Source organism: Panicum virgatum, chromosome 7K, assembly GCF_016808335.1.
Source record: "Panicum virgatum strain AP13 chromosome 7K, P.virgatum_v5, whole genome shotgun sequence".
NCBI lineage: Eukaryota > Viridiplantae > Streptophyta > Magnoliopsida > Poales > Poaceae > Panicum > Panicum virgatum.
In genome coordinates this window covers 51998239-52018199 of record NC_053142.1, presented here as the reverse complement: position 1 = coordinate 52018199, position 19961 = coordinate 51998239, and the positions used below count along the sequence as shown (strand labels likewise).

General features: G+C 46.1%; 4 protein-coding genes across 6 annotated transcripts; all 4 read left to right on the top strand.

Moving 5' to 3' along the window:
* Nucleotides 1-2403: 2403 nt before the first annotated feature.
* On the top strand, nucleotides 2404-3181 carry LOC120643163 (nuclear transcription factor Y subunit C-2-like). The gene has a single exon (XM_039919681.1). The coding sequence runs from the start codon at nucleotides 2574-2576 to the stop codon at nucleotides 2958-2960; it is 387 nt and encodes a 128-aa protein (XP_039775615.1). The 5' UTR covers nucleotides 2404-2573; the 3' UTR covers nucleotides 2961-3181.
* Nucleotides 3182-4087: 906 nt separating this feature from the next.
* On the top strand, nucleotides 4088-5395 carry LOC120640394 (pentatricopeptide repeat-containing protein At3g29230-like). Its single transcript, XM_039916223.1, has one exon. The coding sequence runs from the start codon at nucleotides 4088-4090 to the stop codon at nucleotides 5393-5395; it is 1308 nt and encodes a 435-aa protein (XP_039772157.1).
* A 1087-nt stretch (nucleotides 5396-6482) lies between these two features.
* LOC120642154 (pre-mRNA cleavage factor Im 25 kDa subunit 2) lies at nucleotides 6483-10331 on the top strand. The gene is made up of 7 exons (XM_039918569.1): nucleotides 6483-6831; nucleotides 7852-7897; nucleotides 8061-8154; nucleotides 8251-8324; nucleotides 9026-9112; nucleotides 9191-9301; nucleotides 9742-10331. The coding sequence occupies exons 1-7, from the start codon at nucleotides 6707-6709 to the stop codon at nucleotides 9811-9813; spliced, it is 609 nt and encodes a 202-aa protein (XP_039774503.1). The 5' UTR covers nucleotides 6483-6706; the 3' UTR covers nucleotides 9814-10331.
* Nucleotides 10332-11348: 1017 nt separating this feature from the next.
* Nucleotides 11349-19411, top strand: LOC120642153 (DNA mismatch repair protein MSH3-like). 3 transcript variants are annotated; one of them, XR_005662520.1, is made up of 13 exons: nucleotides 11349-12335; nucleotides 13210-13404; nucleotides 13546-13710; nucleotides 13928-14026; nucleotides 14164-14412; nucleotides 14564-14815; nucleotides 14929-15060; nucleotides 15177-15437; nucleotides 15524-15595; nucleotides 16671-16820; nucleotides 17286-17780; nucleotides 18203-18567; nucleotides 19128-19411. XR_005662520.1 is itself a non-coding variant. In XM_039918568.1 (12 exons), exons 1-12 carry the CDS (start codon nucleotides 11394-11396, stop codon nucleotides 18506-18508), a joined length of 3318 nt encoding a protein of 1105 aa, XP_039774502.1. In that variant the 5' UTR covers nucleotides 11349-11393; the 3' UTR covers nucleotides 18509-18814. The 3 variants fall into 3 exon arrangements, 1 of the variants encoding a protein (XP_039774502.1); XR_005662521.1 differs by having other exon boundaries at nucleotides 19023-19411; XM_039918568.1 differs by lacking the exon at nucleotides 19128-19411 and having other exon boundaries at nucleotides 18203-18814.
* Nucleotides 19412-19961: the final 550 nt, after the last annotated feature.

Here is a 19961-nt window from a genome sequence, read left to right as displayed (position 1 = left end):
CGGCAGGACGCGACAGGGGTGATGACCAGCTTCTCGTGCAGGCCTGCAGGGTCTCGTCGGGGTAGAGGATCACCGTGCCGATGTCGTACTCGTGCCTCGCCCACCCGCCAGCAGCAGCACCATCTGCGACGCGGCAGTACCACAGGACAGGGCCCATCTTCTCGAGGAGCAGCACGACGCAGCCGCCACCGGAGACGGCGGTGGGCTCGTCGGAGAGCAGGCAAGTGCAGTCGGCAGGCACGTCCTCGTGCAGAGGCGGCAGCTGGATCTTGTCGCCGTTGCTGGGGTTCCAGAGGAAGGTGCTGGCTGCCGGGGTTTGGCGGCGAACCACCAAGAACCAGCCGTGCGGGGTCGCCCAGGTGGTGGTGTTGCCCGTCAGCTCGTCCATGTTGGAGAGCACGGACTTCCTCTCCGAGAGGCTGAACAGGATCGGCGCATCGCGGCATCGGAGTACTTGCCGTTGTTGAAGGCGAGGCACGGCAGACGAACGCGGCTCGGCGGCGGCATGTTTGTTTCTTGGTACTCTCTAGCGACCGATCGGATTATAGGTTGAGGTGAAGAAGAATTACTTGCGATGGCTTCTGCTGTTTCGTGAAAAAAAAAGAAGGCAGGCCCCTCCTGAACCGTGCAGGAATCGGTGTCCAGCGTGCAGTTGGAGCCGGTCACGGAGATTCCCTATTCTATACTAGCAAAGCCTTTATTAGCCTATTTCAGGATACTCTTATCATCTCTTGAATGCCAAATGAGAATCAAAACTAGTAGCTTTTCAAAAAAAATAAATCAAAACTAGTATACCGGGACAAAATTAGACCAGGCCCCAACGCTACAAAAACATTACATGGTTTTGCAGCCATGGTTCCTAGCTAGCTATACTTTGAAATCATACGTGCTCAAGTTCTAAGCCTAGTTAAAGACTGAAGCAACCGTGCAAAATGTAGTTTGATCCCAGCGAGCTGCACCGGTTGACCTCTGAAACTGCAAACGAGTCAAGCCATGCAGGCTTGCCACGGCAGAAGCTGAAGAATGGGCCGGGGCCTTTCTTAGAAGCTCAAGCGTATGCTGTACTCATGAGCCTCATCCTGCAACAGAAACCCAACACGCTTTTCACAACCAAATCTGGGATCCTTGGACTGGTTCACACGCAGGATGTTAAAAGGGATGATCTTGGGCAGCAAACCTTGAATTCCAACAGCACTCCAGCGAGTGATTTTGTCAAAGCAGCTCATGGACAATGTTGTATCACCACGGCCACGCTTCCTTTGAACAAAGCCAATGTCTGATAGTATAACAAAAACAGCATATTTGTTAGAAACATGTAATAAATTAATAACAGGAAACATTGTTTTGTAACATTGCCACAATACAATGAATTAGATACCGGTTGGCAGGACCGTCATAAACAAAGCTCAACACTGTGGTCACTAACGTCGAGTAGCTAGGAGTTACAGACTTCTATGACACTATTTTTTTTTTCCTGATACAGGCAGGAAAAAGTTGATTCATGAAATGCTCATAACTAAGACCCATCTAAGTAGCAACACTAAAGAATTCTCAAACAAATTGTTTTTTAGGTAACATTTGTACAAGACCATGCACCAAGCCATATCAGAACTAACAGGCTACTGTACATGAAAATTGCCACCTCAGAGCTTGAGACTACAATACTGTACCCATTGCTTTGGCAGTGCTCCTGCCTGTTTTGGCAGTGCTATGAACTTCTGCTTCTCCTTCTTATACGATTTGACAGTGCTCCCGCCTGTTATTCAAAAAAAAAAAAAGAAAGTAGTGAGGCTCGCTGGAGCTCGGCAATTAAGCAGGGCTCCGATCGATGAACTCCGCCGGGTAGAATCAGCCCGGGAAGGGCATCTTCTTCCTGATCCCATCTTCGCCTGACCTCAGGCTCTCATCAAATCAATCCGTATCCGTGTGTGTTTTTGTTGCTGGTTTAGCCCCTTTCGTAAGTGAAGTAGTGAACTGAAAGAAAGCAATTTGGCGTTGCACATTTGCAATTGCAATAGAGAACTGAAGATCTGAACAGTTTTCAGTCATGAATAGCGTTGAATTGTTGCCCAAATAATATCCTAGTGACACCCTCTACTTGATATTTGACGAAGCAGCTCGTGAGCCCTGACCGTTTCTGTGCTTCCTGCAAGCTCTCTCGCCATCGCAATCGCAGTCTGGGTGACAAGTGCTGTGATGCAAGCAAGAGTGCAAGAGGGCAGCAGCGCGCAAGGATGCAAGCAGCAGCGTCCAAATCTGACCGCACAGTACAGGCGAAAGCTACGTCCAAATCAATTCTCTAGCTACTCCCCCTACGTACTCTCCATCGCATAAATAATCTCTTTGTTTTGTTTATCCGCGTCTCTCTACTCTACTGCCGGTCCTTGTCGAAGCAGCCGGCCGGCCGCCTCCATTGCCGGCCTTGGGCAGCGACGCGCTTCCCTTCACCTCACTCCTTGCAGGGTCAAACCCCACATGCGTATATATAACATCCATCTCTTATTGCTCTTCTCTTCATCCCGGCGATCGTTGCACCGGCGGCGACGGCGAGCGCGATCACCTCCACCACCAGCATGAGGCAGGCGAGGCCGTACTCGGGGATCTTCTGCGGCGGGGTGTCGGCGCGGACGGGGCCGCACGCGCTCCCGCTGGCGCGCATCAAGAAGATCATGAAGCGCTCGGCGGGGGAGACCGCGGACGGCGGCGCCAGGATGATCTCCGGCGAGGCGCCCGTGGTGTTCTCCAAGGCGTGCGAGCTCTTCATCGCCGAGCTCACGCGCCGCGCCTGGGCGGCCACGCTCGAGGGCAAGCGCCGCACCGTGCACAAGGAGGACGTCGCCACGGCCGTGCAGAAAACCGACCTGTTCGACTTCCTCGTCGACGTCGTCATGGCGGACGCCGGTGGCGGCGGGCACGCGGCGGCCGGCCAGTACGACGACGACGACGGCGCGCTGGAGTAATAACAAAGGCTGAGAGTGAAATTGCAGCCTGCTCCTTGCTGCGTTTGGTTGAAGAGTACTGAATTCACCCGAGTAAGGGCGTGCTACTTCGTCAGTGTACCTTAATTTACTGGTTCCTCTTGTTGCAGCTACTACCTAATACCTATGCAGCAAGAACGATGGTGCAGTAACTAGTAACTTTTTTCATGCAATCCTATACTTATGCAACATCATAATGTTAACATGTTACAACTGAATGAATGAGGGCTTGTTTGGATGCAGCAGGCCGCCCAGGCAGCGATCCTGACCCCAGGCCACCACAATCGGACGCCTGAGCTCACTGCCTGGGCCAGGCAGCTTTGCCAGGGCACCAAACAAACAAGCCCTGAATTTGGCATTGCTAGAGTCACGTACGTACGTGTATCCCATATCTTGGCAGTGAGGGGTGTGACAATCTGTCACTTTCTTCTCACGCTGTTCCTTGGGCAAAAGGTTCACAAATTCCGTCGGTTTCCACAGATCAATTTTTGGGTGTCTGCTTTTGGATGGCGGATCCTGGTTCCGATCCTTTTTGGTCGGATCCATTGTCGTTGATGAGGTCACCGTGGGCACGCGTTGAGGTCACGTTGCTGTGCAAGACTGTTGCAAGCCCGCATCAAAGGAAAGGAGCACGTCAGTACGACATCGTCTGAAAAATGTTGAGAAATTGACATGAATTGGTTCAAGGCACATCCATTTCAGTTTCTACCAAAGAATAAGATAGACGCATACACATGCAGCCACCAGAGCGAATCTAGAGGCACATGGGGATAGGATCGCCCGATGAAATCACAGACGCCGGTGACTCCGGCCACCGCACCCTCACACCCGATAGTCCTCACCCCGTCCATCTCCGCCGCCGCCTGCTTATATGAGGCCATGAGCCTCCAGCTCTCCCACCGCGTCCCGATCCTCCTCAAGGACTGCGCCAGCAAGCGGCAGCTCGACCAGATCCATGGCCTGCTCCTCACCTCCTGCCTCCACCGCCTCCCTCCCGGGCCTGCGGGCCCTCCTCGTCCGCCGCGCCACCGAGCTCGGCGACATGGCGCACGCGGACCTGCTCTTCTCCTCGTTCCGGGGGACCTGACGCGGTCGCGCTCTACAACGCCATGATCCGGGGCTGCGCCTACCACGGCCCCCACGACCGCGCCCTCGATCTGTTCGCCGAAATGACGCGCCGTGGGGATGGCCTCGTCCCCGACAGCTTCACCTACCCGTACGTCGTGGACGCGTGCGCGAGGCTCAAGATGTGGCGGGGCGCCGAGGCGGTGCACTGCCGGGCGCTCAAGGAGGGGCTGGACGCCGTGCCGGCCGTCGGCAGCTCGCTGCTCGCGTTCTACGTCGCCAGTGGCTCGCTGGGCGACGCGAGGAGGGTGTTGGACGGCTTCGCTATCAAGTCCGTCGGCCTGTCAAACAGGATGGTGTCGGAGTACGCCAAGGCTCGAGATATCAAGTCGGCGCGGGAGCTGTTTGATGCCATGGCGGAGAGGGACGTCGTGTCCTGGAACGCGATGCTCACCGCATACGTCAAGGCGGCGGACCTCGTGGCAGCAAAGGAGCTGTTTGCGAGAATGCCTGTGAAGAACATCATATCGTGGACGACGATGATCAGGGCGCTATCTGATGCAGGGGATTTCGTCGGCATGAGGAGTCTGTTCAACCGGATGCCTGCAAGGAACCTGGTGTCCTGGAACTGCATCCTCTCGAGTTACACCAAGCATGGAAGGTTCCGGCAGGCGATCCAGATGTTCCCTCGGATGCTGCTTGAAGGTCTCCTCCCTGACAGCTTCACTGTTGTCTCGGTTCTCTTCTCTTGCGAGAACTTGAGGAAACTGAGGATGGGCAGATGGATCCATGCCAACCTGGTGACTATGGCGCTCCAGGTTCACGCTGAGGTTGGGACGGCCTTGATCGAAATGTACGCCATGTGCGGTGACATAGCCCGTGCACTGGTTGTCTTCTTCAAGATGGACAGGAAGGATGTCTTCTCCTGGAACGTTACGATCAGAGCCCTCGCCGTGCACAGACAAGCTGACGATGCCTTGAAGCTGTTTGATCTCATGCGGAAACAAGGTTTCCAGCCCAACCATTTCACCTTCATGGGCGTCCTGCTGGCATGCAGGTATAGCTATCTCGTTGACCAAGGCCGCAGGTTGTTTGACATGATGCACAAGGACTACGGCATTCCGCCGTCATTGCAGCACTATGGGTGCTTGATCGATCTGCTCTCCTGCAACGGCCATGTCGACGAAGCAGTGGCCGTGCTCCAGGGCATGCCTTGCCGACCTGATTCTGAAGTCTGGAGGGCACTGCTTGGCTGGTGTAGGATTGAAGCTGGCCTCGGATCAGCCGAGGAAGCGACAATGGGTGGTCTAGTTCAGTCAAGCGGTGATGAGATGTGTGTGGCATCGACATGAACAGAGTTGGTTATATATGGTAGTACTGATTTTGTTGCTGAATACATTTAGCTGAAATCTGAAACTATACAAAGTTTATAGGGTTCATTCCTGAACTTGCAGTGGCAATTTGGGCTATTGTTCGTGCTGGGAAAACATTATTCAGCAAGAGTAGCAGATTGCACCTTGTAAATTAGTTTTGATGGCTTTGTGAATTGTGAGCATCGAAGTTTCGTTTCAACATTCTACTCCAGTCACTACCAGCATCACTGCTTTGAGATGTTCGTCCATTGTTGCAGAGCAGTGTGCTGTACCGTGACTCCATGGTTCCTTTGGATATTTGTTCAGAGAGAGAGAGAGGGATGGCAAGTATCTGGATTTAAATTTTAATTTTAAGGTCATTTTTTTAAGATAGAGCATCTCCAGCAGATTATCTATTCCTCTTTTTAATACCAAAAACTTATCCTTTGAGTAATGAGGAATGCATCAGCAGACTATCAATCTCATTGCCAATGCAAAAAAAATTGGGGATCGCCAAAACACACCTCCCTCCCGCTCAAATGCAAGGATTCCTCCCTCCACACTATCTTTTGAGGAAATTTGCTAAAACACTTGCTACTAAAAATATAAAAAATATATAGAGTATGAGAGATAAGCAATTTGCTGGAGATGCTGTTAGAGCATCTCCAGCAAACTCTCATACCCTATATATTTTCTCTCTTCATTATCAATAATATTTTTTATATTTTTTTGTAGCAACTGAATAGGGTGGAGGGAGAAACTCCTTACATTTGAGGGAGAGGGAGGTGTGTTTTGGCAATTGCCAATTTTTTATATGGGTGATGGAATTGGTAATTTGCTAGAGCATCTTTCATTATTTTAAGAGCAGATTTTGGGTATTGGAGAAAGGGATATGTGGTCTGCTGGATGGAGATGCTCGATTTGACCCTCTTTCATAATCGTGCATCATGAAACGGTGTGACTAACTAGGAGGCACCTGTAGCTTCGAGATGGATCAGATCGGACGGCCCACACTAGCAAGTTTCGGTGTCCCGCACCATCCCGTCCGTCCATCCTTAGTAAAACACTGAACCGCCCGATCCCAAACACGAGTCGATTCGACCAAAGCCCACCACCAGCCTGTCCAGACTCCAGAGTCCTTATAGTTGTGATCGAGCCCGAGACCCTTCACTGCGCTTCCCCAACCCGAGTCGATCCGACCAAAGCCCACCAGCCTCTGCCCGCCGCCACCCCGTCGCCTCCGGCGACCGCCGGAGCCCCGCAGCAAGAGGAGATCTCTTTGGAGCGGAGGAGCAGGGAGAGGGGGAGAAGATGGTGAGCTCTTCGTCGCCTGTGGTGAACGTGTACCCGCTCGCCAACTACACGTTCGGCACCAAGGAGCCCAAGATGGAGAAGGACACCTCCGTCGCCGACCGCCTCGCCCGCATGAAGGTCAAGTAAGTGTTTGTCTCCGCCGCGCCCGTCTTCGGTTTGGCCCCCGGCTCCGCCGACCTGACCCAAACCCTAGATTTCCTGTTCTCGTCGGGAACCCTAAACCCTAGCGCTTTAGCGCCCAGATCACAGAACTCTAAGTTTTCTAGTTAGCGAAGCGAGGTGCTTGAACTGGAAACTACTAGGCAACTTGTTGAATCCTCTGCATGCACCGACATTGCTGCAACTTAACTGGCAATTTCTGGAAATCACCTCGATAAGCATATGATTTTTGCTGGGTGTTCTAGCCTAATATGCACTATGCGTCATGGCTCCTCGAAGGGAGAAAAAATGGGTCGTGACTATTTATGGAAATATTGTGTTCAGTTTGGATTCTGTTGATTGTTATTTTTGCGGTCAAGTTTCAGTTGAGTGGATTTGGGAGGTGGGTAGAAGGATGTTGGACTGCAGTTTTTCAGTAACAGCAGAATAAGAGAAGTTAGAATGCTTTTGCTTGCAAGTTAGGACATTGTCCCATCCTGCTTTAGGTTATTTCAATTGCCTACTCTTGAGTTGTGGCAGTATTGGGTGGGTATTTTGATAGTCAGCAGTGGGGAAGAAAGAGAAACCATGCTGAAAAAAATTGCTAAAACCTGGTAAATAGTTCCAGGGTTTTAAGTGGTGCTGGTTGAATCATTCTATTACCACGAGCCACCACTTTATTTACTCGAGCACGCCGCAACTAGTTTTACCATGCAATTGTGTTTGTGAGACAGTGGTGCAGAAGCAGATTGCCAACCAGGATGGAAATGAATAATGTCTCATTCTGTTCATTGTATATATATATATCCTATTTTAATTCAAAGTTATTATATTATAAGATGTCAATGCTTGTTTGTCTTAACAGCAGTGATTATGTCGTCTATATTTTATTTGTCTTTATAAGAATCTTCCAAAAGTCAGGCTACCTTGCTAGTTATCTTCTTGTAAACTGGTTCCATCCAATGCACTATAAGCTAATTGGTACTCACTCCTGTGAATGACAGCTACATGAAAGAAGGAATGCGCACAAGTGTTGAAGCAATCCTATTGGTATGTATCTCTTTTCGTTTTACGAGTATTTCCTCGATAAGGCTTCTTTTTGTGCTTGAATATCAAAGTGTTGGCAAACTTCTAGTAACTTTTGATAATTAGCCTATGATCTTTGTAGCTTGAAAAAACAAACTAAATCTTCACTTAAAACTTGCCTATATAGGTGCAAGAGCACAACCACCCCCACATACTGCTCCTGCAAATCGGAAATACATTTTGCAAACTTCCTGGTGGACGGTTGAAGCCTGGAGAAAATGGTGAGTATTTGTGCCCAGCTTCTGTATGATCCATTCTAATGCTAGTTTTATGTAGTTATGTATTTGTTTACTGACATTTGTGAATGGAATTTGCAGAAATTGAGGGTCTCAAAAGAAAGCTGTGCAGCAAACTTGCAGTGAACTCACCTTCCTTTCCACCTAACTGGCAGGTAGTTTGTTGAACAGATTATTAGCTGTTATGAATTAGTTATGGGCTTATGGCATACTTCAAATAGTCAGAAATTAGTTGTATCTGACTGTTCTCTTGTTTCTATTATGTTGAGTAATAATTATCTGCATGGTAGCCTTGAATGCTCCTGAACATGTGCATCCCAACATTCATATAGGTTGATTCCATGTTAATCTAGAGAAGGAGAAAAACGAACTGTAGGTCCAGACTTTCTGCCTCCCTAAACTCGCTATTTATCATGCTTGCTGTTGCCTTTTTGTTATTTAAGGCATATAATAGCAAATCTGTATTTTAAACATAGCCCTGTTGAAACAGTGGCATGGTTGATTATTTGCACATTAATACTGTCACAGGTTTGAAGATGTGATATACAAACTGGCATACTCTCTTTGCTTATTGTGCAGCTATCTTTCCCCATGTACTTCACATTGAAATATTCATGTAGATGTATGTTAGATGTGTTTTGGTTGATGGTGATCTTTCATCATAAGATGGAAATCAAGTATTCAGCATGTACTTTAGCGTATATATGCTCATTGCTCAGTATCTGCCAAAAGCAAAATTTGGGGTACTGTTCTTTTTTCTACATGTCTTTAAGAATATGCGGAGTGTTCAAAAAGTAGAGCTAGTGCAGCATAATTCTCCTCCCATTAAAAGGTATAACATGCTTGCTACTTTCAGGTCGGAGAGTGTGTTGCTGTGTGGTGGAGGCCAAACTTTGAGACTGTGATGTATCCTTACTGCCCTCCGCATATCACCAAACCCAAGGTACATTCTTGCTTTAGGAGCATTTTTCGGACCTTCTATTGTTGGGATCATTATGGAAACGAATTATTTGTTGAGCAGGAGTGCAAGAAGCTTTTCATTGTTCACCTTTCTGAAAGAGAGTATTTCGCTGTTCCAAGGAATTTGAAGCTGCTGGCTGTTCCACTGTTTGAACTCTACGACAATGTTCAGGTAATGTAATAGAGTTCAGTTCCATTGTCGCCATGGCCCTACACAAAAAAGTTTGTAACCTTTACTTGCCCATTTGAATGTAATGCGGAATATGTCTGCATATATTTCTGTAGTCAAGATAGAGTATTAATATTAATATTACATATGTTGTTCTGATTTACCTCGTTCTTTTTGTATCTCTTTGCTTTATTTCTTACTTCTTTAATCAATGCATTGCTCTGTGGTGCCAGCAGCAGAAGTTTACTTGCTTCTTCACCAAATTTATCTATAAGAAAACATGTTAATAGGATACTAGTTGAACTTTCAGTTCTTGAGATTCTTATTCAGATTCTAGTGAGCCTTATCATCGCCTGCAGTGTTAATTTTGTTATTGCATCGTACTTTTTAGAACTTGTTACAAATTTATGTATCTTAACCTTGTTTTGTATACATTGATCCAGCGGTACGGGCCTGTCATCTCCACCATCCCCCAGCAGCTTTCTAGGTTCCAGTTCAACATGGTTAGTTCTTAGGGCAGCAAGACAGGAAGATTAGTTTGGCGGAGGCTGCTCTTTTGTCAGACTTATGTTGAGATGGATCTTTGACATGTGCTGAGCCAGCGGATCGACGTATTATGACTGATTTTATTTCACCATGCCGGAATTTTATCTAGACTACAACAATCTAGACATGCATTTCTGACTGTATTTTGTTGGCATATTCTGTTACAAGCTGGTGCGTGATGTACTGTATGTTAGATTGTTGTTGCTTGTTCTGTCATGCTAACTGGTTGTGTAGATGTTCGTCTGTATGCTTGTTCTGCCGCATTGGATTATGTTGTAACTTCACCAGCTCTTCGGGATGCCATGTTTTTTTTTTTTGGTCTTGGAGCTTGTAATGTTTATCTGCACGGAGCAACCCGTGTCCCGTGTAAGCTGTAAACATGCACATTGGCACATCTTGTCTTGGGAAGTTAGGATAGATGATAAGAGTACACATGATTGGATATTTGAAAACATCTCGTTCCATCGTTATCATCATGATTCACTAATCCTTGTGTAATGATGAGTGCAAATGGTTTTATTACTGGGTACGAACATAATGTGATTTTGAGCCCTTTGGTTTTAGCTTGTCAGGCGAAGCTAACACTTACCACCGGAGACCCAGTCGACAACAGAGCATACTAGGAAGCGCAAGCGTAAGAACCCATCACAGACATGGACAAGCAGCTACAGGTACGGGGACGGGGACGCTGGAACTCTGGAAGAGGTTGTGGGCATATACGGAGTATATGACCAGATGCATTCAAAACTGGGGCATATGCCTGCCATCTCGTATAGACCGGTGATTTGGAGATGAGAGCTCTTGTTTATCCTTCTAGTATCGGCGCACCGCGCACGAACTTGCATTGCTCATTAAATTCCTGACGCGGGCATTGTCTGTTGCAATATGAGAAGTGATGCCTAAATAGTCTCTCTTCTACTGAAATCAATGCCACTAAACATCTACTCGAAAAAAAATGTCACTAATAAACAACCATCAGCTTTTGGACTGTCAGCGGAATCTACGAGTTGTCGCAATCCATGGCTAGGCCTTGTTTAGTTGCGCTCCGTGAAGTTTTTGAAAAGACATCTTTTTATGTTTGAAGTATTAAACATAAATTAATCACAAAATAATTTACAGAACTCGTCTGTAAATCGCGAGACGAATGTAATGAGCCTAATTAATCCGGCATTAGAGGATGTTATTGTAGCATTACTGTAGCAATTTAGTGTCTGATTACGGTCTAATTAGGTTCATTAGATTCGGCTCGCGATTTACAGGCAGCAGTCGCAATGCGTTTTTTATTTCGTCTAGATTTAAGTCTCTTGCAGGTGCCGGAATTTTTTTTTTTGAATTTTGAGTTTTGCAACTAAACGGCGCCAACAGCGCCGGTTCCTGAATTTTTTTTTTTGAATCGGGTTCCTGAATCCGCGGCGGCTTCCGGGTGCAGTCCGCTGTCCCTGAAGCCTGCCCTGAACCCCTCAAAAACACTTTGCGTTGCTCGCTGCCGCCCGCGCCTCCCCTCATTTCCCGCGCTCACCAGCGGCAAGACCGCCATCGCCGCCGCGCCATGGGCAAGCCGAAGCAGCAAGTCCTCTCCCGTTTCTTCTCCCCCAAGCCCGCGCCCTCCTCCGCCACCCCCGACCCGCCGCCGCCGCCCAACCCCAAACCCTCCGCAGCGAATCCGCCCGTCTCCACCGTCGCCTCCTTCTCCCCAGCCAAGCGCGCGCGGGCTCTCTCCCTCTCCCCCAAATCCCCCGCCGCCAAGCGGCCCAATCCCACCCCTCCCTCCCGTGACGCCGTCCGCCGCAGGCTCCTCGAGCCGCTCCACCAGGCGCCGCCGCCGCACCCCCTCAACCCTACCGGTGGCAGCGGCGGCGGCAAGGGCTACACGCCGCTGGAGCAGCAGGTCGTCGACCTCAAGGCCCGCCACCCCGACGTCCTCCTCATGGTCGAGGTCGGATACCGCTTCCGCTTCTTCGGCGAGGACGCCGCCGTCGCCGCCGCGGTGCTCGGCATCGTCGCCCACCCCGACCGCAGCTTCCTCACCGCCAGCGTCCCCACCTTCCGTCTCGGCTTCCACGTCCGCCGCCTCGTCGCCGCGGGCCACAAGGTCGGGGTCGTGCGCCAGACCGAGACCGCCGCCATCAAGGCTGCCGCGGCCGCGCAGAAGGGTGGGGGCGCAGCGGCCGCGCCGTTCGCGCGCGAGCTGTCCGCGGTGTACACGCGCGCCACGATCGAGGCCGCGGCAGGCGAGCTGGAGGGTGGTGGCGCCGCGCCTGAGGAGGGGAGCAGGTACCTCGTCTGCGTGGTGGATAAGGAGGTGGAGGCGACGGGGAGGGAGGGGTTCGATGTGAAGGTTGGGGTTGTGGCGATCGAGGTGTCCACCGGCGAGGTCGTGCACGGGGAATTCATGGACACCGCCTCCAGGAGTGGGCTCGAAGCTGTGCTGCTTGGATTGGCGCCCGTCGAGGTCATCCTCGGAACGCCACTTACGTTCGCCACAGAGAAGGTAGGTAACTGACAAGAATTATCAGTCCATTGATTTTAGTCATTAATGTGCTGATGTTCAAGTTGTAAGTTTTTGAGATGTTTTTTCCCCTCTTCACATGATAGCTTATCCTATCTTTACCATGTATAATATATAACACTAACTAATTGATCCTAGATTCTGTACGTTCTTCCTCTCAATGCTTCGCTTATTTTTCATGGTTAGTGTGGTTTGTTAATGGAAGCTTGTAGTTATCTAGGCAACTAATCAGAGTTTTAGCTAATTTCACAATGACATGTCAATTTCTGATTGTTTGCTGAATTGTTGTGTCGTCATGCCACATGGTTTTGGAATGCTGCGTGTGTCCCTGAGACAACATATTGCTCAATTTGACAATATTGTTGCTACCAAAACGGTCTGAGCACAGACAATTCACTGCTACCATGTATAATACAACACTAACTAATTGGTCATTCAGATCGCTAGCTAAATAGTTGTGTTGGACATGCTGTATGGATTCTTAATCTAGAAAAATTGCATGTGTCCGTGGGACACCACAGGTTCAATTTGACGTTACGGTTGCTTGCAAAATGGCAAGAACTACAAACAATTCAATGTTAGTGTATTTTGGTAGTATTCATGGCACAGTTTTCTGTCTCCACTAATCGAATAATCATTTTTCTCTGTTTCGAATTGATGCCAAGTTCATATCCACTATAAATTGTCATTGCTTTTTCTTGATGCCAGATTTGCTCTAAGTAAACTATTCTCCTGATGGTGTTTTCCCCCCCAATATGCTACTCGATCTACTTCGTTTGAAGTTCTTGCCAATTTGAGTAGAACTCTTCCAGATTTATCTGGATATCAATATCCTCTGCCTGTTCTTGTTGTGTAGGTGATGACAGCATATGTGGGAACGGCCTCTAATGTGCGGGTTGAGCGTGCATCATGTTTTTGTTTTGGCGAGAGTGGCGCTTTGGCTGAACTGATGACTTTATTTGAGAAGTCTGTGGACAATACTTCTAGGGTTGAAGATGACAGCCAACCGATGGAAACAAATGATGATGACACCAATCTTTGTGGGATTGAGGTACCGTTATCCTTTTAATTCTATTTTTAGTGGTGTTGTCGTGTATTCACTATTATCCTGACCTCACCATGTGCCTATCATCAATTTTTCATAATGTAGTTTATGGTGTTTATAATAATAATTACCATTGATTGAAATTAGGGTGTCATGGCTATGCCAGAGCTAGTCGTTCAAGCATTAGCACTATCAGTTCGGTATCTCAAGGTTTTCGGCATGGAAAGGATAATATGCTTTGGTTCTTCATTCCGGCCATTTTCTGCAGATACTGAAATGTCCTTATCAGCAAATACTCTTCAACAACTTGAGGTAGAATCTTTTACGATACTTTCAGAGTAAAAGTTTCTGTTTGGATATTTCTGATTTTTACTTTCCAAGTCTGTGTTTGTCTTTTAGCTTTGTGGATAATTTAGTGGACAATAAATTCTTTCTCCCATACAGTGAACAGGAGGCCTAGAGTTGGTCTTTTATGAACAGCTGCTTCTCTTCTGTTCAATTGATGAAGTAAAACCTAATGTGCTTTCAGGTGTTGAAAAACAACTCAGATGGCACAATAGAAGGGTCTCTGTTCCAAACTATGAACAATACATGCACAGCTTTTGGGTCTAGATTGTTTAGAAACTGGGTAAGGTTGTCTATGCCTCAACATGAAACGGATGCTTGCATGATGTATCATTCCACTTAAACAAAATATATTGCATAACATTTCAAAATATCTCAACTGTTCTTTTGTTGTTCTTTGATCATGCGATGTTCTTGCAGTTGACACACCCTTTATGCGATCGACATCTAATCTGTGCTCGTCATGATGCGGTATCTGAGATTTCTGAGTCAATGGGATCACGGCACTCAATTAACAATCTACAGGACGGAGGGGATGGGTGTTGCACAGCTTTGGCGCGTAGCGATTTGAGTACTATCCTTTCATCCGTTTTAGAAATGCTGGGAAAATCACTTGACATTCAAAGAGGAATAACAAGGATTTTTCATTGCAAAGCCACAGCTAAAGAGGTGAAATATGTGCTCTTCTTTTTTGTTCTGGTTGATTGCAATCCAAATATTTTTGTTCTCATCATTTCGTGTATCCTTCCCTGCTAAATAACATTCTGGTGACTTGGTAATTACACCATTAGTTCACTTATGCCTATTGTTTGCATTTCAGTTTGTTGGTGTTATCCAGTCTATCCTCACAGCTGGAAAGCAGCTGCAGAAGCTTTTTCTTGAGGATATTGACAGTGTCTCCTCTCATCATAAACCTGTGCACTCCTCTTTGCTGAGAAGGCTAATAAGTACAGCTTCGTCATCCACCGTACTAAATACTGCAGTGAAACTTCTGTCTTGTCTTAACAAAGATGCGGCTGATCAAGGAGATATGCTAAACCTATTCGTTGCATCTGTAGATCACTTCCCAGAGGCAAATCCCTCCCTTCTAGTGAATTGAACTTGTTTTTGTTGTTTATCTGTTTTTTTTTCTTTGACACCGTCCCTTATCATTCTGATGCTTGATACTTGCATATCTGTTTATAGGTTGCAGAAGGTCATGTAAATGTAGAAATGGCCCAACATAAACTGGACTTATTGATTGTTGAGTACCGAAAGCAACTTGGTATTCGCAACTTGGAGTTTAAAACTGTAGCTGGATCGACTAATTTGATCGAAGTTAAGTGGCTTTGAGTTCAGCTACCGTCAAATATTGTTAACTGGATTCTCAAGTAGCTACAAAAAAGGCTGTCTTCTTCATTAGATTATTAATACTATCTGTTGTATGCCTGCAGCTACCAGTGGATAGAAGGGTGCCTTCAAATTGGATAAAAATAAATAGCACAAAAAAGACCATCAGATACCACACCCCTGAAATATTGAAGAACCTGGATAACCTATTGCTGGCTAAGGAGGAACTAGCAGTTATCTGCAGGTCTTCGTGGCATAAATTCCTCGAAGATTTCGGCAAGTATTGTGTGCAGTTTCAAGCAGCTGTTGAGTCTCTTGCAGCTCTGGACTGCCTATACTCACTCACTGTTCTTGCAAAGCAGAATGTAATGATTAATGATTATTCATCTCTCCTTATGCATGACACTGTTCTCTTGAGAAATTGTTCACCAACCTTTGTTCCATGTTGCAGAATTATGTGCGACCTATTTTTGTCCATGAGAGTGCACCAAGTCAGATTCACATAAAAAATGGACGCCATCCGGTTAGTTCTAGTAATTGTAACTCACTTTCCATACCATTGGCAATATAGTAACAAGATCACATAATTTGATCAGCAAAGCACAAACAGTATAATGTACTTTTGCATGTAAACTTTCTGGTGGATTCTGGTATCATTGAAGTATATTTCTTTCATTTTTAGTTATGTATGTATTTCACTGCCAAGTTTCTTTTCCTGCATCTCAAAGTTAAGAAGAAAACAAACAGAAAACCTTGAAATATGAGAGTCTACTAAATTGTTGGGGGTTCAGTTCTTGTTTAGTTGCGTGAAAACTGCACGTGTGCTTAAAAGGTTGTATTATACCTTATAGTTCACTATATAAGACAGATATTCATATACTGTTTGTTGGATTATTCATATTCGGGTTAAAGCCTTGTAAAGATCACAATCAGACAGGTCTTCAAAACTGATTATAGCTTTGGCTATAGCCTTAATTACCCAAATTAGCTCCGTGGTAATAGCACTTGAATAGAAGTAAATGGCCTTGTAAATGCCTGATTGATCTTGTCTTGCCATGTGCTATTTAAGCATGGCAAAGGCTCCAATACAATTCATTCTGGAATTATTCTCTTTCCTTCACTGTATAACCTAGATGCTATTGCTACAACTACTGACAAATTGCACACTGTCATGTCAATTGTTAAATTGCCCACCTTTCTTCACATCTCAGATTACAATGTGCTTTACTATGAACATTTAAAAGAGGAGTTACAATGATACTTTTACCTGGTTAGGATCATGCTTCCAGACCATGTTAAAAATATCCAGTGGGTCTTGTACTAGGGTGCATACATGGGTTGCCCCTTCCTGTCCACTGTATTGCCTGGCTTAGGCCATATATCACTGCTAAAAAGATTTGTGACAATAAAAACCTTTTATTGCTTTTTAGAAACTTCCAGATCTTTAAATCCAACTGTTTCTACATTTCAAGAGCTGTCAAGCTTCCAATCTTTTCTTTGCTACTCTAGGTGGAACATGGTCTCTTTTTTCCTTTCCCAGTCTGGTGCCGTTGTAGGTTTATTGTCAATGAGGTGACAGTTTTGCTGTTGGGATCTAGGTTCTGGAGTCTTTGCTTGGGGACAACTTTGTTCCAAATGACACAGAGCTTCACGCAGATGGTGAGTACTGCCAGATCGTTACAGGACCAAACATGGGAGGAAAGAGTTGCTATATTCGCCAAGTTGCACTAATTACCATGATAGCCCAGGTAAATTTTATCACATCCTTTAATGGAACACATTGTCAGTGTATATCATGATTAGTATATAAGGTATGACCTTGTCAAAGGTTGAAAAAGCATTGATGAATACAGGGTCGGACCCAGAATTGGTCTGGGACATGGGGCTGAACCGTGTTTGCTATGTTGTGCTCACATGGAGATGAGAACCTAAGTAAATGAGCCACTCAGCTGCAGACATTAGCCTTGATATGAGTTAGGCCTTTTTGCGAACTGGGCTAGTGCTGGCCTTGTGGGCCATTTTGTCTTGGGATGAGAGAAGTCTGGGCCCTAGATCCACCCCTGGATGAATAGATCTTTTTTTTTAATTCCAGTAGGCCTTCCACTACAATTCTTGTAAAAGGAGTCATTTCTTTTAGTAGCAGCTGTATCAAACACTCAAACTCATCTTGATCCTGAGATGATTCCTGAAAAACATTGCCATGGCTTCTGTAGGTTGGTTCCTTTGTACCAGCTTCATCAGCTATGTTACATGTTGTTGATGGAATTTATACCCGGATGGGTGCGTCTGACAGTATTCAACAAGGAACAAGTACCTTCCATGAAGAGATGAATGAAACTTCCAACATATTGCATAACTGCTCATCTCGATCTCTAGTGATCATCGATGAGCTTGGTCGTGGCACAAGCACACATGATGGCGTTGCTATTGCTTATGCTACTTTACACTATCTTCTCAAAGAGAAAAAATGTATTTCCATTTTTGTCACTCACTATCCAAGGACTCTCGACATTCAGAGAGAATTTGTAGGTTCTGTTGGGGCATACCATGTTTCATATCTGGTAACAAAGAAGCTTTTGGAAGTTACTGATAAACCATTGGAGACTAGTCCAGAGTCAAAGGATCTTGGAGAAATTACTTTCCTGTACAAACTTGTTGCTGGAGCTTCAGATAGAAGCTTTGGTCTTAACGTTGCCCTGCTTGCACAGGTTAGTCATGCTTATATTCAATGTTTCATGTGCTGCGGTTCATCTAAGTATGGTCTAATCTTTAATTGTCATGGTGTTGGGTCAAATGGTCTTCTAGTTCTTTATTTTGTCTTCTTCAGTAACTTTTTCATGCATGTGTTTTGATTGTCATTGCGATTGCTGGTTTCTGATTATAGATATGGTTCAATTTTGTTGTCACTGCCTCATTGCAGTTGCGTGCGTTGTAGCTAAAGTCTCTTGTGTTCATTGTTCCAGTAGCAGGGATGAACCCTCTAACTTCTGCAATAGCATGTACCGGCTAATTTTTTGAAGTGGGTCCTTTTCACGTACTGTTTTGCAAGAGTAACTGTTTAAGTTAGACACAAGTAATGAGCCCCCATAAATGTCAATTCCTTGGTTACTGAGGTCGATCCTCCTTTCAGCTTCCATCTAGGTGTATTAAGAGGGCATCGGTCATGGCCGCCAAACTACAAGAAGAGTTAAGCATGCGTGAGGAGGTCAAACTTTGGAGGACAGCGGATGCAGCAATGGTGGATGGACCATCTGAAAGTTCCACAAAAGTTGGTTTGCTTTGTGCACAGCCTTACCAAGGATTAGCAGAAGCATGTCGCAGGGTACTGCTGAACATGACTTTGGCTCAAAGCTATAATGATGTAACAAACACGCTAACTTCTTTGAAGAATGCACGGGAAATTGCAAAGAAGACGATAGAAGGCTTCCTCATGTGAAGCAGTGGCTCGTTTGAGAATTTGAGTTATTCTTCCTAAATGTGAAGGGAACTTATCAGGTAATTGTCTCCCCCACTCTGTTCACTTGGTTTAGATCTAGCTAGCATCCAGTATAGTTTATAGTTCCTAAGCTTGCACTCTTGTGACACTTAGCTCCCTTAAGTGACATTGTACTTTCCCGGCTTCATAAAACCTGTAACCTTCTCCATATTGCTGTTTAACTGAACTAGCCAACATGGCAGTCAACTAGGTAGCACCAAATGGTGTGGCACGCCATCATGATTTATGGTTCCCACATTTTCTTCCCCTCTCTTTCTTTCCATTTCCACTTTATTTGTTGGTATGTGAGACGATTTGATGCCACCATGGTTTGACTGGTCTGCCCCCCCAACAAATCCAGTATTTTACATGGGAAAAAGAGCAGTCGTGCAGAGTGCTGTAAGTTTATGGCCATATTGGAGGACATGATATGACACAACTGAGCAATACAAATGGAATTCTGGATTCTTTGCAGGGACATACCCTGTGGAGCAATATTACGTTGACAATTTGTACAATAGAGCACCTGATGTACAGTTCACACAGAATTTTCTCTGGATCTAACTATCTGAAGATGCAGGTAGCGTGTACCTTCCTACTTAGGATCCATAACGCCGAAGAAGCATTTTGCTGGAGCGGTTTTTGGAACTGCTGCTTTGTCAGGTTAGCGTGCTAACCATTTTGGCCACGAGGCTTAATGGCAGTGCTGGTGGCTTAGCGATGGTAGACGAAGAACTTCGAGTTTAAAGCAGCCATAATACTTGTGATACTGTATGTTACTGTATACTCTGTCTCTGTATCTGGAACTCCTTTTGGTGATGTAAAGTGCAGAAAAGTAATGCATTTCTTTACCTGTCTTGTATAGTTGTATTCTCTACCCGTTTTGGTGCTTGATAGATTCCCTGCTAGTATTCTGTACAATATATGCATGGGAGGTCTGAGGCTTTGAGCTAGCATCTCCAGAGATTTTTTTGAGAGTAGAGAGTACATCTCCAGAGATTTGAAACGGCTACGGCTGCACGAGAGGCAATCTGTGGTGCTGGGCCGTTGGTCTGCAGGTGCTACCCTAAGCCCAGCCCAGGCAGAATGGGAGGAGGAGAGGGGGAGGGCCGGAGGTGCATCGTCCGTCGTGTGGCGGGCGAATCGAATCCAGGTGGGCGTATCACTCGTGCGGAACATTCCATTATCCGAGGTGCCGAATAGAGAAAATCCACCTATCAAAAATATAAAAGAGGAATCAACCTCTCGAAAAAAAAGAGAAATCCATGTTGCAAGCAGCAAGCAGAGTACGTCTTGTCATGTATCGTCAGATCAGCTCGTAATAAAACTTCATTTTTCCTTGCAGTTGAAATTCAAGAGATTCAGGTCGCTCGGTTCAGACCAATCTCGATGCATAGTTTTATGGCATATAGGT

Bases quoted from the DNA above. Each gene is read 5' to 3' on its own strand.
- LOC120642153 (XM_039918568.1), top strand. From the start codon at position 11,394: ATGGGCAAGCCGAAGCAGCAAGTCCTCTCCCGTTTCTTCTCCCCCAAG. The intron at 15,061-15,176 runs GTTAAGTGGCTT...GTATGCCTGCAG, and splicing joins GATCGACTAATTTGATCGAA to CTACCAGTGGATAGAAGGGT. The intron at 15,596-16,670 runs GTTAGTTCTAGT...GTTGGGATCTAG, and splicing joins TAAAAAATGGACGCCATCCG to GTTCTGGAGTCTTTGCTTGG.
- LOC120643163 (XM_039919681.1), top strand. From the start codon at position 2,574: ATGAGGCAGGCGAGGCCGTACTCGGGGATCTTCTGCGGCGGGGTGTCG.
- LOC120640394 (XM_039916223.1), top strand. From the start codon at position 4,088: ATGATCCGGGGCTGCGCCTACCACGGCCCCCACGACCGCGCCCTCGAT.
- LOC120642154 (XM_039918569.1), top strand. From the start codon at position 6,707: ATGGTGAGCTCTTCGTCGCCTGTGGTGAACGTGTACCCGCTCGCCAAC. The intron at 6,832-7,851 runs GTAAGTGTTTGT...TGTGAATGACAG, and splicing joins CTCGCCCGCATGAAGGTCAA to CTACATGAAAGAAGGAATGC. The intron at 9,302-9,741 runs GTAATGTAATAG...ACATTGATCCAG, and splicing joins AACTCTACGACAATGTTCAG to CGGTACGGGCCTGTCATCTC.